At 39.5% G+C, this 16,082-nt stretch overlaps 1 protein-coding gene across 2 annotated transcripts; it reads left to right on the forward strand.

Annotated features, from left to right (window-relative positions):
• Positions 1-422: 422 nt before the first annotated feature.
• Positions 423-3,351, forward strand: LOC108429702. 2 transcript variants are annotated; one of them, XM_017701646.2, is made up of 4 exons: positions 423-735; positions 1,031-1,064; positions 1,467-1,526; positions 2,365-3,351. In XM_017701646.2, exons 1-4 carry the CDS (start codon positions 547-549, stop codon positions 2,814-2,816), a joined length of 735 nt encoding a protein of 244 aa, XP_017557135.1. In that variant the 5' UTR covers positions 423-546; the 3' UTR covers positions 2,817-3,351. The 2 variants fall into 2 exon arrangements, with proteins under 2 accessions (XP_017557135.1, XP_017557136.1); XM_017701647.2 differs by having other exon boundaries at positions 1,470-1,526.
• The last annotated feature ends 12,731 nt before the right edge of the window (positions 3,352-16,082 follow it).

Here is a 16,082-nt window from a genome sequence, read left to right on the forward strand (position 1 = left end):
CATTCTTCTCTTCTGTGATGAAAAACCTGCTGGATATTTTGAAAAATGGTTCTGTGTGGCACAGGTACACAGGTACAAGGCACCGAACAGTCATGCTGTCATATATAAAGTTTTTTTACTTCATTTAGTACTTTTGTTTTGGATTGATGGTCCAGACAGTAGGAGTAAAAAAAAATACATGTAACATGTAGAATATAGACGACTTAAATGTCTTAGTGATAAAAATCGTTTTTTATTGTTATATATCTTGTTGGAAGACTTAATTTGTTTATTTATAGTTTTGATCACGTACCCGTCTTATGTATGTAAAGTGGGCGTGTTCTGGTGGAATTTGTGTGTATACTGTGCAGGCAAAAAAAAACTATCGTTGCGCAGGGGGCGGGCCAATCGTAGCGCGGGGGCGGGGCTTGTGGCAATACGCGTGGGAAGAAGGACGCTGCAGGGCGGGTCATTGATCCCGTGCATATAAATCTTTACAATGCAAGCCTGGGTCAGTAAAACACAGCTGGTTGACGGTAACCCAAGTTCAATCGACGAGTCTGTGCGATGGCGGCGACCGGTAACATCGAGACTGGCGTTCAGGGTGTGGAGCGAGCAGAAATGCTCCGCCTCGTCATGGAGCACTGCCGAGAGATGAAGCGACACGAGACGTGCTCGCGCTTTGCCACTGGATTCCTGCTCCTTACGCTCTTCGCCACTTTCCTCTTCGTCCAGGTCTTAGGACAGAGCAGTAAGGTAATAGTCTGAAACGTTTGTTCGAGGAAGCCTGGTGTATCGAGACTGGGGTCGGTTTCATATAGGAAGTTTCCGTTCCGCCTTAAATCGTGCAGCGTTCTATTCTGGCGCCTGTACAGGTGGCAGCGTGTAACTTGCACTGTTTAAGATGGAACGGAGAATTGGAATCCGTCCTCGTACTGGTGTATTGGAAACGACTGCATTTGCAAGTCCGAGTTTACCGTTTAGACCGGTGCTTTGTGTAAGTGTGCGTGGCTGTCAGTTATTTAACTGTTTTGTCTCCCATTCATGCCAGGATGCACCAAGTGAGCAACCGGTGACGAACACAGGTGAGTTTTACCTTCAAATACAAAGTACAGTGGTGGAGGTTGGAACCAGGGGTCGTTTAATGTACTATACAAAACAGCCGTGTCTTTATTTTTTTCTATGTTGGTAAAGGTAACATAGTGGTAAATAAGGGAAAAACTTTTCATTGTACTTATGAACATGTTGTAAACAGACCTTATCTTACAGTTATTCTAAAACAATGTCTTGGGCACATTCATGACCATTTTGTGTAATTGAACAGGCATCTAGTTCCTATCAGCACTACTGTAAACAATTCTGTAGGTTTCTGTAAAATGACATATCAGTAGATAAAATTACATCAAACCACTCTGAATTACTTTGTTTACATCTTAATGATGTGATCTTGATCTATCTATCTAAAAGGTTTGCCTTCTTTTATTCAGCAGGTCTGGTTCAGGCACAGACCAGTGGTAGACACCGTGTGCACTCTGTACATCTGCTGAGTAAGTAACTAACACTTACAAACACAGTACACTTTATGTCCAAACTTCTTAAGTTTGAAAGTTTGGAACAACTGAAAAAGCCACATTTAAAAACAGATGATCTCAATAGCTGAAAGGGTTCTTCAATTTGATAGATCGTGCCGGGGATGTGCTGGATGAAAAGAGCACCAAAAACGGTTCTTCTGTTGTAACAATTTTGACATCGTAACAATAGATGAACCCTTTTAGGTGCTATATAGAACACTTTTAAAAAGGTTCTATATAAAACCATCTACAGCTCATTATCTATCAATCTGAAGAGCCCTTTCACAATGCAAAGAATCCTTTCATCATGCAAGGATTCTTTGAGTGTTCAAGGTTCTACTTAGTATGTCCAAAAGTTTGACCTCTGAGATTTGATGGGTTGGAACAACTGAAAAAGCATCAGTAGTGCCACATTTAAAAACGGATGCACACAGTTTCTGTCTCAACAGTTGAATGTTTGGGGGGGCTTAATACCCTTCCAGTCTACACTTTGCATTGAGCATGGAGTCCTTGTGCTTTTCGTTGGCATTATATGAGTTTATGTGTAATGTAACGCAATGGATGAATTGGCTGAATTCATTAGATAGAAATTATATTCAAACACTTTTGGACTTATTGTGTATATACGTCTTGAAAAGTCAACATTTAACCGCTTAACAGGTAATGGATAAATGACTAAATGACTAAAAGTCATTGTGAGTGTAATATTGTACAATTGCTGCAACGTTCCTGTGTGTAATGCATGATGTGTACGCATTATGCCAAGTTAATGTGATCAGTAGGGCTAATTTTACCTTCCCTGATGTTTCAACAGGTTATCCTCCGGATCCAGTCACTGAGATGAAAAATGACACCCATGTCATCCGTTGGCGTGAATCCTCTAAGCTCAGAATGATAGAGAACAACACAGGTCTTGTTATCCCTAGAAACGGCTGGTACCTTGTTAACCTAAGAATATCCTACCGCGTGCCTGATGGGCCGTGTCCTTGTAAGCACTACTTAGGAGACGACGATGAAGGCAAGGAAGACCCTCTTTGCTTTTTGAGTATGACTGTTCAGCAGAAACATAGTGAGTACCCTGGTTGGAGGGACGTCGTACAGGCGAAGGAGACCATGTTTTGCACGCTCGGTTCTCGTCGGACTATTCATTTAAGCAGAGTGGTCAATCTGAAACAATCTACTGTGGTAATAGTTACCATAGCTTCAGACAACCATGGTCTTATTAGCAGGGAAACTCACGACTACTTTGAAATCACTCGTCTGTAACGTGATGCTATTGTCACCTTTAACTACACATTGGTATTACTGTGCATTTTTTTAATGAGTTATGAATGTATTTTCAGATTTATGTTATTCAGTGAACTCTTGAACTATGAGCTACTTACACTGGCTTTAAAATTAAGAGATCATTATATAAGAAGAAAAAGAGTTAGTTCTGCATAATATTAGCATGGTGGTTTATGTGAATAACTTTTTTCCTTATTTTTGTTTGCTTTTTGCCTGCTTGATCTGGTCAATGAAGTTCTTCTGAACTGCACTGTCCAAATTGTTATTAAATAACATGATTGCATGCATACTAAGTATCCATAAGGTATCATATGTTTTACTATGGTAAATAAGGTCTTTTCAGTCCTTGATGACAGTAGATTGGCCCTCGAGTTCGTTGGCACATTGTTGCCAGCTGGTAGGGCTGTTGACACGTTTTATGTTAAAACTTGTTTTGTACTCACATTTCATTGTTGCAAAATTGTGGAATTGTCCAAATTGTCTTTTGAAATAAAATCAGTAATTTCTGTAATTATCCTCCTGTGTTCATTATTGTGCCTAACAGAGTATCAAAAGAACATTATAACTGCAACATGCCTGTTGAAATGCAGCAAACATAAAGCAAGAATTGATGTGGAAGAGTAATAATAATAAAAATAATTTTATTTATATAGCCCTTTTCATGCTTGTGGCAGCTCAAAGTGCTTTACAGAGAGGTGATAAAATAGTTATAGAAGAGATCGTTAGTATTTAGATACTAAATGAAGAAGATTAAATTACAACATGAAGATAAATATCACAAGACATTCAGTTTTAATTAAATGCTGGTTTAAAGAGATACGTTTGTAGGTGCTTTTTAAAAGTGAGCACTGAGCTTGTAAGGGATGCATAATTTTATTAGAAAGTCCAGTAAGAAGAGATTTACAGTGATCAAGTCTGCTTGTAACAAATGCATGAACAAATTTCTGTGCGTCGCTCTGAAGTAGAAAAGACCGAACTTTAGCAATATTTCTTAAGGGATAAAAAGCTACTTTAGTGACCGTGTTTACATGCGGGGTAAAACAGAGCTCAGAGTCTAAGATCACATCCAGGTTTTGTACTTCAGGTTTGGTATAAGAAGCTAAAAAACTAAGTTTCACAAAAATAATTTTTCTCTGAGTATCTGCACCAACGATCAGTATTTCAGTTTTTCATGATTTAATTGTAGAAAATTTTTCGACATCCACTGAGAAATATCTGACACACAGCTGGTTAGTCTGTCTACAGAGTCTTGATCTTCAGAAGGAATAGAAATGTATAGCTGCGTGTTGTCAGCATAGCTGTGAAAATTTATACTATGCTTCCTAATGACATCACCTAGAGATAGCATGTACAAAGAGAACAGCAAAGGCCTTAAGACTGAACCTTGGGGGACTCCACAAGAAATGTCCAATCGTTTTGATTAATGATTTCCAAGTGAAGCCATGAGCTGTTACTTAAATATGATTTAAACCATTCTAAAACTGCCAGAGAGACCAACCCAGCATTCAAGACGCAGGGGTAAAATCTTGGGGTCAACGGTATTAAAGGCTGCACTGAGATCTAATAAAACCAAAATAGAACGATTTTGTGCATCAGCACTGAGCCTGAGGTCATTCATAAAGCTAATGATTGCTGTCCCTGTAATATGGTTGGAATGAAAACCTGACAGAAACTTTTCATATAAATAGTTTGATATTAGATATGTATTTAGCTGTTTGAAAGCAACTTTTTCTAAGACATTACTTAGAAAAGGTAGGTTTGAAAATGGTCTAAAATTGTTTAGTATGGAAGGATCCCTGCTACTGTTTTTTAGCAGAGGCTTCACCAAGGCAGGTTTAAAAGCATCTGGGAAAACACCTGTTGACAGAGAACAATTTACAATAGTTAAAACATCATTGTGAACAAAATCAAAAACTATCTTAAGGAATGAAGTAGGAGCAGGGTCAAGATCATGTGTGGATGAACTTAGTTTGTTTAAAATAGTTGTGAGACTCCTCATAGTTGACAACAGAAAAAGATGTCATTACTGATGTAGCTGGCTCATCAGGAACATTGTAGGAGCTTGTTTGAGTCTGCTGAGCTACATCCTGTCCTATCAGGTCTATTTTATTTTGGAAATGAATTGCAAACTCTTCACAAATTTTAGAAGATAAATCATCATTAAACGCACTAGCAGACAAGTTAGGGTTAATTAGTAGGTCTATGGTGTAAGAAGGATTTTGGTATTATTTTTGCGTCTATTGATTACACGGGAGAGATATTACTGGATATTTTCATAGCATTATTACAGACTGAGATCTGCTCTTTGAGAATATCATGTCTCTTTGAGAATGTACCTGCAGTTTACTTTTCCTCCTCTTAGGCTGGTGTATGTCCTCATTCATCCATGGATTTTTAAGAGTGTGTGAGCTTTTCTTCCTTCTTCCTTATTGGGGCAAGAAGGTGAAGGCTTTCTCATACTCTAGCACTTAGATTGGAGACTAGATCATTACAGGATGGAGTATCTGTAATGTATCTGTATTCGCTGAACTATTATAAGCAGTTTTAAACTTCTCAACTGTTTCTGAGTCAATGTAGCGTTTTTCAAAGTAACTTTCAGGTACTTTCTTCTTTACTTCTAAATTGATTCGAAAGAAAATACAGAAGGGGTCTGATATGAAAACATCCAAGATTTGAGACGCCTTTGTGTTTAAACCTTTAGTGATGACCAGATCCAGGATGTGACAGTACAGTAGCTTAAAAGGTAAATAAATAAAGCATTACATTAGAAATTTTGATAAAATTTCTAAAATTTGCTAAAGTGAACTTATGCTTATTATTTAGCCTAAAATCAGGTATTAGTTTGGGGGACAGTTTCTCAGATGGAGTTCTCTGGGTTAAGTACACTCAAATGTCCCATGGCCACAGCTTCCCAACTCTGGTCTTGGAATACCATGCACATTTTAGAGTTCTCCATCTCCCAGCACACCCACTTTAAATCATGAAGAGCTTGTTAATGAGCTGATTAAATGGATCAGGTGTGTTGGGAGCAGGGTAAACACTGTGATATATGGGGCAGGGGGTACTGGAGGACCAAGGTTGGAAACCACTATTCTAGACAGTTTAAGCCAAGAAAGGTTTGAAAATGTATGTAAAAGAATGTGCATAACTGTAGGCCAGTTGGTGAGAATTTTTTTTATTCTAATCCAAAATTACATTCCATTGGCTCCTTCACTGCTACAGTGCAGCATATCAGCTTCATGCATGTTTGAGAAATTACAAAACAGTCAGATTGCTGGGCTCTTATCAAGTATCAAAGGATAAATCTGACACGCTTTCGCCTGTCTTCATCATATGAGTTGGGAGACTTCCTCATATGAGTTGGGAGACATACATTAATGTCAGAGGCCACCCTTTCAGTTAATTTCCAGTCAAAATGGCCAAGAGACAGAACCTTTTCATTATTCAGCTTCAGAAAAAAAAGCAGAAAACATCAGCATTTAATCACAAATTTCAACCCATGAGTCGTTAAAATCTTACTCTGTGTCAGCCGTCCAGTCTCAATGTTTTAGTATAAACTCTTATTTTTTGTCTATTTTCTTTCCTCAGTAAGAGCTTCTCAACAGCTACACATCCTTTCAGACTCATAGTCTTAAGTTTAGTTGTATTGTCACAGTGAAAGGATGGAGAGAAACATGGATCTTTGAAGCTTGAAGTGCTGTTCATCTGATGGAGACTTGCATAGCTGTTGGAGGTCAATTTTATTTATATTTTTTACTACACACTTATGAAAATTTGTAAAAATGGTAAGGATTGTTTAGTAAAGAAAATGTTTAATAAATACTCAAAGAACCCTTTACATGATTAACGGTTTCTTTACATCACGAAAGGGTTCTTTAGACTGATACAGATTGTGCTGTAGGCAAAAAAGCTCTATTTTAGCAAGCTTATTAGGCTTATTTTGTTGCTATACAGATCCCTTTCTAAGAAAGGTCCTAATTGGAACCATCTGCAGCACATTCTCCATCAGTCTGAACATCTCTTTCACAATGCAAATAAACCTTCAGTCAAGCAAGGTGTTCTTTGAGTCCTTCCAATTCATGTTTCTAAATAGAATCATCTTTATTAAAGAACTGTTAAAGATCCATCATTTTTTAAGAGTGTAGTTAGTCCCCCCACAGGACCACCACAGAGCAGGTATGATTTGGAATGTGGATCATTCTCTGCACTGCACTGACACTGACATGGCAGTGGTGAGTTACTGTGTATTGTGCTGGTATGAGTGGATCAGACACAGCAGTGCTGATGGAGTTTTTAAATACTGCATCCACTCACTGTCCACTCTATTAGACACACTCATCTTGTTGGTCCATGTTGTAGATGTAAAGTCAGAGACAATAACGATCTGTTGCTGCAAAGTTTGTGGTGGTCATGCTCTAGTCCTTCATCACTGGTCACAGGACACTGTTGACTGAATATTTTTGGTTAGTGGACTATTCTCAGTCCAGTTGTCCATGTTGTCTTTATACTATTTTTGAATAGATATAGGGTTGGAATTATCTGCACATCATTGCATTCTTTTTTTATTTACACAATGTCCCAACTTTTTTGACAACAGGTCAGCACATCCTCAGTTTGTCCAGCACTGAGGTTTTGCAAAATGAGGATAAGGATGAATTTCACTTGCAAAATGTGACTAACATCACAAGTTGAAAAAGTTGCCAAATGTTTTTTTTTTTTTTGATGTTTATGGCTGGTTCATGAGACAGATGGAGTTTGGTCTGTGAACAGATATGAAATAAACAGGACATAAACTTATAAGATGCATGGTGACTATAGCCTTTGAGTGAACCCTGGGTCACCAGATGGTAGATCTGATCTTGATTATGAGATTGAGGAGTCTTTGGCTGGTTTGACTCAGCTCCTGAGCTATGGTTGTTTTAAATGGCATAGTGTAATGACTCATATATGAAACCCTTTAAAATGTCTAGCCTACATGTCTACACTGTCACAAGCTGTTTTTCCATTTGTTTGCTCCAACATTCTCCCTCTTCCCCATTCAGTGGTGGATGAAGTACACAAAACATGTACTTGAGTTAAAGTAGAGACACCCAAGGTAAAATATTACTCCAGTAAAAGTAGAAGTTCTTCCCTTTAGACCTTCGCTTGAGTAAAAGTACAAGAGTATTTGCTTTCAAATGTACTTAAGTATCAAAAGTACAAGTACTAAAAGATTCATTATGTTATATTACCATTTTTAAAACAAGACTCTGGCTTCATTAACTCATTTTAGATTAAAATACTCCAGTGTCTCTCTTGGTAAACCAGTTTTTTGATAGAATGCCATTAATTAATGAATGACTGAATTAATTAATGCTGTGCAGAATGGGGAGCTGGATCTAGAGGATTATACATCTGCTGTCCTCGGATACATCATCAAGTGTGCTGAGGATGTCACCACCACCAGGACTGTGACATGCTAGGCAAACCAGAAACCCTGGCTGAATGCAGAGGTCTAATCTCTGCTGAAAGTCAGGAATGCTGTCTTCAGGTCTGGCGATTCACAGAAACTCAGGGGAGCTAGACGAAAGCTGACGGCAGGCGTAAAGAGGGCCAAAGCTGCATACGCTCAGAAGATCCAGGGTCATTTTTCTTCCCAGGATCCACGGAGCATGTGGAAGGGCATAAAGTGCATCGCAGACTACAACACCAGAGATGCACAATGCACTAGGGACCCCTCACTGCCTGATGCTCTCAATAAGTTCTATGCCCGCTTTGAGAACCCAAACACACACCCCAGCACCAGACACACTCCAGCACCCAGAGAACAGCAAATCAGCGTGACCCAAACTGAGGTCAGGAGGATCCTAAAGAAGATTAATCCCCGTAAAGCTGCTGGCCTGGATAACATTCCGGGGTGTGTGCTGAAGTGCTGTGCAGACCAACTCTCCGAGGTGCTGACAGACATCTTCAACTCCTCTTTAATCCAGGCAGTTGTCCCCACCTGCCTGAAGACCGCCACCATCATCCCAGTCCCCAAGAACTCCACAATGACAAACCTGAATGACTATTGGCCAGTAGCCCTCACCCCGATAGTCACAAAGTGCTTTGAAAGACTGGTTATGACCCACATTAAAGACATCACTGGGCATCCACATCAGTACGCGTACCGGAAAAACCGATCCACAGAGGATGCCAGTCTACACTGCCCCTTCCCACCTGGAGAGTAAGGACTCTTACGTCCATATGGTCTTTGTGGATCTGCCTTTAACACCATGATTCCCCAGACCCTGGCTTACAAACTCCATACACTTGGACTGAGCACCTCTCTCTGTAATTGGGTCCTGGACTTCCTGACTAACAGGCCGCAGTCTGTGAGGATCCACAACATCTCCTCCTCCGGCTCCCCTCAGGGCTGTGTGCTGAGCCCCCTCCTGTTTACACTGCTCACATATGACTGCTCAGCTATCCATCCAGGCTATCATATTGTAAAGTTTGTGGACGATACGGCAGTGGTTGGATGCATCACAAATAGTGATGAGTCTGGCTAATGGCAGGAGGTGGAACACCTGGAGAGTTTGTGCAGTGAGAACAATCTGCATCAATGTGAAGAAGACAAAGGAGATGATTGTGGATTTCAGAAAGGGCAACACCCCCCCCCACTTTACATGTCGGCAGATCTGCAGTGGAAGTGGTCTCCAGTTATAGGTACTTGGGCATACACCTAAGTAACAATCTTACCTGGAGTAATAACACTTCCAGCCTGATCAGGAAGGCACATCAGCGCCTATACTTCCTCAGAAGGTTGAGGCGTGCTGGACTCGGGAACTCAGTCCTCACCTCATTCTACAGATGTGTGGTGGAGAGCGTTCTGTGCTCCAGCATCACCATGTGGCACGGAAGCTGCTCTGTGGCAGAAAGGAAAGCTCTGCAGAGGGTGGTGAAGGCTGCACAGAGGACTGTTGGAGTTAGCCTTCCCACCACCATGGACATTTACACCTCCAGATGCAGGAAAAGGGCCACTGGCATCATGAAGGACCCCACTCATCCAGCACACATACTTTTTGTTCAGCTCCCCTCAGGTAGGAGGTTGCGGAGCATTAAGAGCAAAACAACCAGACTTAGGAACAGCTTCTTCCCTGAAGTCTTCCCTGAAGCTGTAAGACTCTAAATTCCAATTAGACAATCACTGCAATGGCACTTCATGTCCACCTTATTTATTGCTGCTGTACTGAATCAGTGCCTCCACTATATCATCCCTACACATGTCACTTTATACATTACCAGTATTAAGATGTACACCTTCTACCTCGTACTCATACTGCTGTGGTCCATGCTGCTGTTATTTGTCCACCCCCATTATTTGCACCTTCTATTTATTGTTTATAACTTTGGGAAAGTAACTGGACCGTGAGTACAATGTTTCGTTCCACCTCATGTACTACATGTGATGTGAATGACAATAAAGCCTTATCTTATCTTATCTTATCTTATCTTATCTTATCTTATCTTATCTTATCTTATCTTATCTTATCTTATCTAATTAGTGATGCTGATGTCTATTAAAATCATCATAAGCACAAAACACTGAAGGCAAACAGTTTCCATCAGGTAGAACCAAGTGGCTCTGAAATCGCTTTTTTACAAACAAGCAAAGTATCAGTTTAAGATTTATTTGAAACTTAGTTACAAGTTTAAGTTTAATAAAAACTTAATTAAAAATTAATATAAAAAAACTTAACTAAATTCAGGATCACAGATGAGTTTCCTATACTGTATCTATCTGTAGGTCTTTGTTCATAAGCATAAACCAGCCCAAATTAATTTACTATAAAATTAAATAATGTTTGTAATGTTTGACACATCTCAGTCACAACTGCATATGTATACAAATTTCTATATTGTGGTCTATTTACACAAAGTTAGGTTAGTTCATCTTTTAAGTTGAAGAGACTGTCCCAAAATTTGGGAGACGTTGGGACATTGACCCATATGCTTGCACTGGGTGGGTTTATCCAACAGGTCAAAACAAACTCAAAACAATGTGCACGATGTACTGTGAATGGTGTGCTTACTTTACGCTTCTTTTGTTTTGACATTACGTATTTAGGCACACATAAACCAAAAGGAATGACAGATTTTGCAAAATGTAGGGAGTAAAAAGTCCCATATTTGGCTCTGAAATGTAGTGGAGTGAAAGTAAGTAGTCACCCAAAATGGAAATACTACAGTAAAGTACAGATACACAAAAAGCTGCTTAAGTACTGTAAAAAATTACATTTACTTAGTTAATATCCACCACTGGCCCTATTTATTCATTCATGCATTCAGGGCCACAAGGGAGTTCACCACCAAGCTACAACCATCCAGAACACTTTGTACAGTTCACTATAATAATCAGATCTACTATAATAATCAGCTTTCATGTTATTTTCATGAAATACTTAAGGTATTTCATTTCATGAACATAATAAGCTAGATCAGGTCTGGTAAATTATTGTTAAAATTAAACTAGTAAAAACATTGGGACTTACATGGCATTCAGTGGACACTCTTATCCAGAGCCACTTACAATTTGATTATGGTGCAGAGGTCAGCAAATATAGAGTTAGACATCTTGAAGGACTTTTATTGGTACAGCTCAGGCTGTCTAAACGGTTAGAACCCTTTATTCGTGGTCATGATTTCTTTACTTGTTCATATTATTAAAAATGTATTCTCTCGGTTTCTTTTTAATTGTGTACACATTATTTTTTTATTCCTGTGCAAACAAAATAAATGTAATGGGTATTAGCTGTTTTACTTGTCCTGCGCAGAAGTAGCTGACAGCTCTCGAAAATGGTCTAACAGGATGCGATAATAGACAGAGATATTTACAGGGCTTTGTTTTGCAAGCATTGCGGGCACACAATAGCTTCCCTTCACAGTAGGGCATCAACTAACGGCCTGCACATTCATGGGTGCAATTACACTTCTGGTCTGAAAGCCCCACTCCAATTCCAGTACATTTTCTAATTAATTCCAGACCAAATTAATGAAAAAGGTCAGCGGATACTTAACAGTGGGCCTCTTTTTAAGAAGAAATTTCATCTTGAAACTGACACTGTTTCCATGAAGATTCACATGTTTTCCTATTTGGAATTTGTTCTTAGGTTAGAACAGAATCTGCACACTCTCAAAAACACAAAGGTGTGAACAATTCTGTGGTTTAAGAACACATCATGAACCTGACGTAGACTTTTTCTCAGGGCTTTCTTCAAGAAGTAATTTAAGACAAAACTTGGGAAGATATTGGTGAATGAGGCCCAGTGGTCTTAAACTAAAATACCTGTGTAGGCTATGTCAACTTGACAAATCTAATGAAGATTATAGCTGTGTCCAAAACTGTGCCCTATTTAGTGCTCTTTTTAGGGGTTCTGCTATTTTGTATTGATGTATGAAAACTTAGCGTAGAAGATCCCCTGCACACATACAGTCCCACAATGCATTACAACAAGTGAGTAAACAACTAATGTTAGGGGATACCCATAATCCACCTTGTTGTTTGTAAGTAATGAGCAAACCCGTATAACGTTAGTGTCCAAAGTAGTTTACCACCACTTATTCTGTTCCTTCTAATAGTGTTTTATACAAATTAAGGTCCACTGGGATGATTCATGGTTTAGGTCCTGGTATTGTTTACATCACTGTGTATATTTCAGTTAGCTTACATCATATGTAAGCCTTATTGGTTGGTTAGGCCTGTGTTTTGGTCAATGTGTATGTACATAGTTTTGTTATTGTTTGGTCTGGAGTGGCTTGTTGCTTCATTCTTTTGCTTTCTACACGAGTGACTAGCCTTGTTTTGTCAGAGGAAAGTCAATTTACTGAACCTGCAATTCTACATTCATTATAATACACTAATGAAAAGAGTCATTAAACACAAAAAGTCAGCTTGACCTGACATTTTATACTTCATCCCTTAATTTACTTTGTTGTTTATTAGCCCTAATGAAAAAAGGCCATCAGAACTACTAGGAATGGGCACTGACTTGATGCTTATCATTAGAGACTACTGTTTTCATGTAAGACATCTTTAGATCCCTTTAGGAAACCATGAAATGCATCTGGAATCAGTCCCAGTACACCTGTGCTTGGAATTGTAGCAAAAGGTCATCAAACCTCCTCCGCCTCACCGATGCATCTCATCCAGCCAATCAAGGACTTCTGAAGAAGATAGTGAGCTGCAGCAGGGGCAGCAGACTGTAGATGGAACTAGACTCTGCAGGAAGATAGATCTCCAGGACCAGGGTTGGTGACTGCTGCTGTAGTGGTAGTGCAAGATTTAGGAGGCCTGTTCAGGAGTGTTCAATCTGCAGAGGGCAGGTTTTCATTCCAAACAAGCACACCTGGGCTGCGTTCAGCCCTGACAAAATGTAGCAAAATGCTGATTTAAACAGAAACAGTGGTACACTGAAAACTGTTGTGTCATGGATGCGTTGTGTATGGCAGCTGTTCCATTCTTGGCATCCTTTCCAAAGAATTTTCTGGGCCTGATTAAAAAGATCATAATAAAATACTTCAGATATCTTAAATGTAATTATTGTGTACACCACACTGCATGTGTAGAGGACCTTATTAGAATCCATTGTATGCACTGCCTGTTTAATGTGGCAGGGTGTATATACACGTCACTGCTGATTGGGTAACACCTCTGACACACTCATCAACCCAGTGTGAACCTCAAGGCCTGTTGCACACCGTTTCACACTATGAAACATGTCATTCAACCCAGAAACCATGGCAAAACATTACAGAACCTTTCAAGACTGAACATGCCCCTGATTACACTCAGTAATCAGTAATCAGTTGTTCTCAGCCTTCAAATAACTGATCCTATTTACTGGGATGAAAACCTGTGGCCACAATTTAACTTTGTTAAATTGGATTTTATATGGAGGTTTACAGAGCTGTCTGTCAGTGGACTAGATTGAGATTGCGCTCGCCACTTATATGTTCATTTTAGAAATTTGCCCATTGAAATGTTGATTTTAAGCCAACCTGAGCCTGCCGATAGGCCCAAGGCTTCATTACTCACTTCTATAACAATAGAATAGCTCAACCAGTTTTCGTTGGAGTCCCTTTAGTTTCTGAATAATCAGCCTTAGTATGTAATAAGCCTGGGATATTAGGGGTTAATCTGTGTTTGTGGAAGAGACATGTTTTATTTATTAGCATTTTGGGGCAGTCAATCCAGCCTCGTGACCGGAAGCCGACAGAGCCGACAGCACGTGACTGAGGTGTCCTTCAGCAATACACCTAACCCCCAACTGCTCCCAGGGCGCTGCGGATTGGGCTGCCCACCGCTCCGGGCAAGTGTGCTCACTGCCCCCTAGTGTGTGTGTGCTCACTAGTGTGTATGTGGTGGTTCACTTCATGGATGGGTTAAACGAGGAGGTGAAATTTCCCTGTTGTGGGACTAATAAGGGTCTCTTAATCTAATCTTAATCTTAATTTCCCTCTCCTGCATGATCTGAATGACGTTCTTCACTGCTGGCACATCCTGCTTGCTCTTTATTATCCTGATGTAATTCAGACAGTGTAAATGGTGAACTCAATCGACTTGAAAATGAGAACAAGAGGTCAGATAACTGCAGAAATCAAAGTGAAATATTGTTCCTGTTCTTTGTGTGTTTAATGGAATTTGTTATGTCTACCCTCTGACAACAATGAGTTTTTCCTGTATTAGGCAGGCAGGTGTGTCACCGTGCTGTCCCTAAAACAACAATACCCCAGCAACCCATTACACATGTCTATTGTGTAACGCTAAATTTCTAGTGAAATTTGTCTCCACAATAATTACTCCTCCTTGGTAGGTTCATTCCAGCTGGCTACAAACAGATGACCTGCGATTAAGCAGGCGGGAGAAGCTGGCTGACTGATGACTAAAGAGTTGGAGAATCTGAGAATTCTATTTTTGTATGAGCAGCAATGTAGAAATCCTACTTGAGTCACCGCATATAGTGAGAAACAGTAATGAATGGAAAGACATGCCAAAAATGAGTCGATGACACATTTTGACATGATGATTAGGCCTTTTACAATTATTGCATATTTAAGATGATTCCAATTATTAAAGGTGAAGAAGTGCACATATTTTCCACAGTAGTTAACTGTCAAAAGCTGTCAACATGTTTATATTGCAACAATTTAATTTATGAATTTAATTATGTGTGTTTTCATCAATTGGGTTAAGGCAAATGCGTGTATCAAAAAGAAGCAGAAAAAAGAGACGTCATGTGACCTACAACTAACAAATGAAAAACCTCCCATGAAAATCCATATGTTAACCATTCCATATTTTTGGATTATTATGTAGTATTGTATTATTATTTTTGTAACATCTTGTTTATGTTATGTTTATAAGCTAAAAAGTTTGCTATTAGGTTATGACAAACATACACTTTAGAGTCAACACTGAAAGTGAAAAACAATCCGTGGATGTTCCACAAAGGAATAAAAGTTTCATTCAGTTTAAGGCTTCCATGCCTATTTCTTAATCCTAGAGCCAAGCCATCTTCAGGTGTCATAACTGTAGACAATCTAGTTGTAATATTTACCAAAACAAAAACACCAATACAAATAAAATGAACAGCAAATAACAAAAAATGTTCACCAATGTGTCACAGGTCACATTCAGCCAAGTTTAGAAAGTGACAGTAACTCTAAATAACCACTACAGCCTTTACAACCTTTAATTTGTTAAAATGTAAACCTTCACAGTCGTACAGGTTGTGCGCTTTTTAGATGCTCCCTTAAAGAGTAAAGCTTTAGTGTTTTGCTGTTTGATTGTTTCGAGCCCACGGAATGGAGTGTACTGCAGGAGCCATATGGGGAGGGCATTGAGGGGATTACACACTGCATGACGGACTACATGAACTTTTGCATGGACATTGTTGTTCCAGTGAAAACTGCACGCTGCTTTGCTAACAACAAGCCCTGGATAACCAGCGATGGCAACGGTCTGCTGAATAATAAGAAGAGAGCCTTTAAAGGCAACAACCAGGAGGAGCTTAGGAGCATACAGAGGGAGCTCAAAATCCAATTGCAAGAGGCCAAGGAGTCCTACAGGATGAAGGTGGAGCAGAAGTTAAGGGAGAATAACATGAGAGAGGTATGGAATGGTATGAAGACCATTACAGGCTGTAAGCAGAGGATGGACAATGCGTTAGACGGTGACGCAGTGAGAGCCAATGAGTACAACATCTTCTATAACCGGTTTGACTG

The sequence above is a fragment of the Pygocentrus nattereri genome, chromosome 23 (assembly GCF_015220715.1).
Source record: "Pygocentrus nattereri isolate fPygNat1 chromosome 23, fPygNat1.pri, whole genome shotgun sequence".
Taxonomy (NCBI): domain Eukaryota; kingdom Metazoa; phylum Chordata; class Actinopteri; order Characiformes; family Serrasalmidae; genus Pygocentrus; species Pygocentrus nattereri.

What these genes read in the sequence shown, in the direction of transcription:
- LOC108429702 (XM_017701646.2), top strand. Translation starts at nt 547, where the DNA reads ATGGCGGCGACCGGTAACATCGAGACTGGCGTTCAGGGTGTGGAGCGA. An exon ending in TCTTAGGACAGAGCAGTAAG is followed by an intron (nt 736 to 1,030) that starts GTAATAGTCTGA and finishes CATTCATGCCAG; the next exon opens with GATGCACCAAGTGAGCAACC. An exon ending in GCACTCTGTACATCTGCTGA is followed by an intron (nt 1,527 to 2,364) that starts GTAAGTAACTAA and finishes ATGTTTCAACAG; the next exon opens with GTTATCCTCCGGATCCAGTC.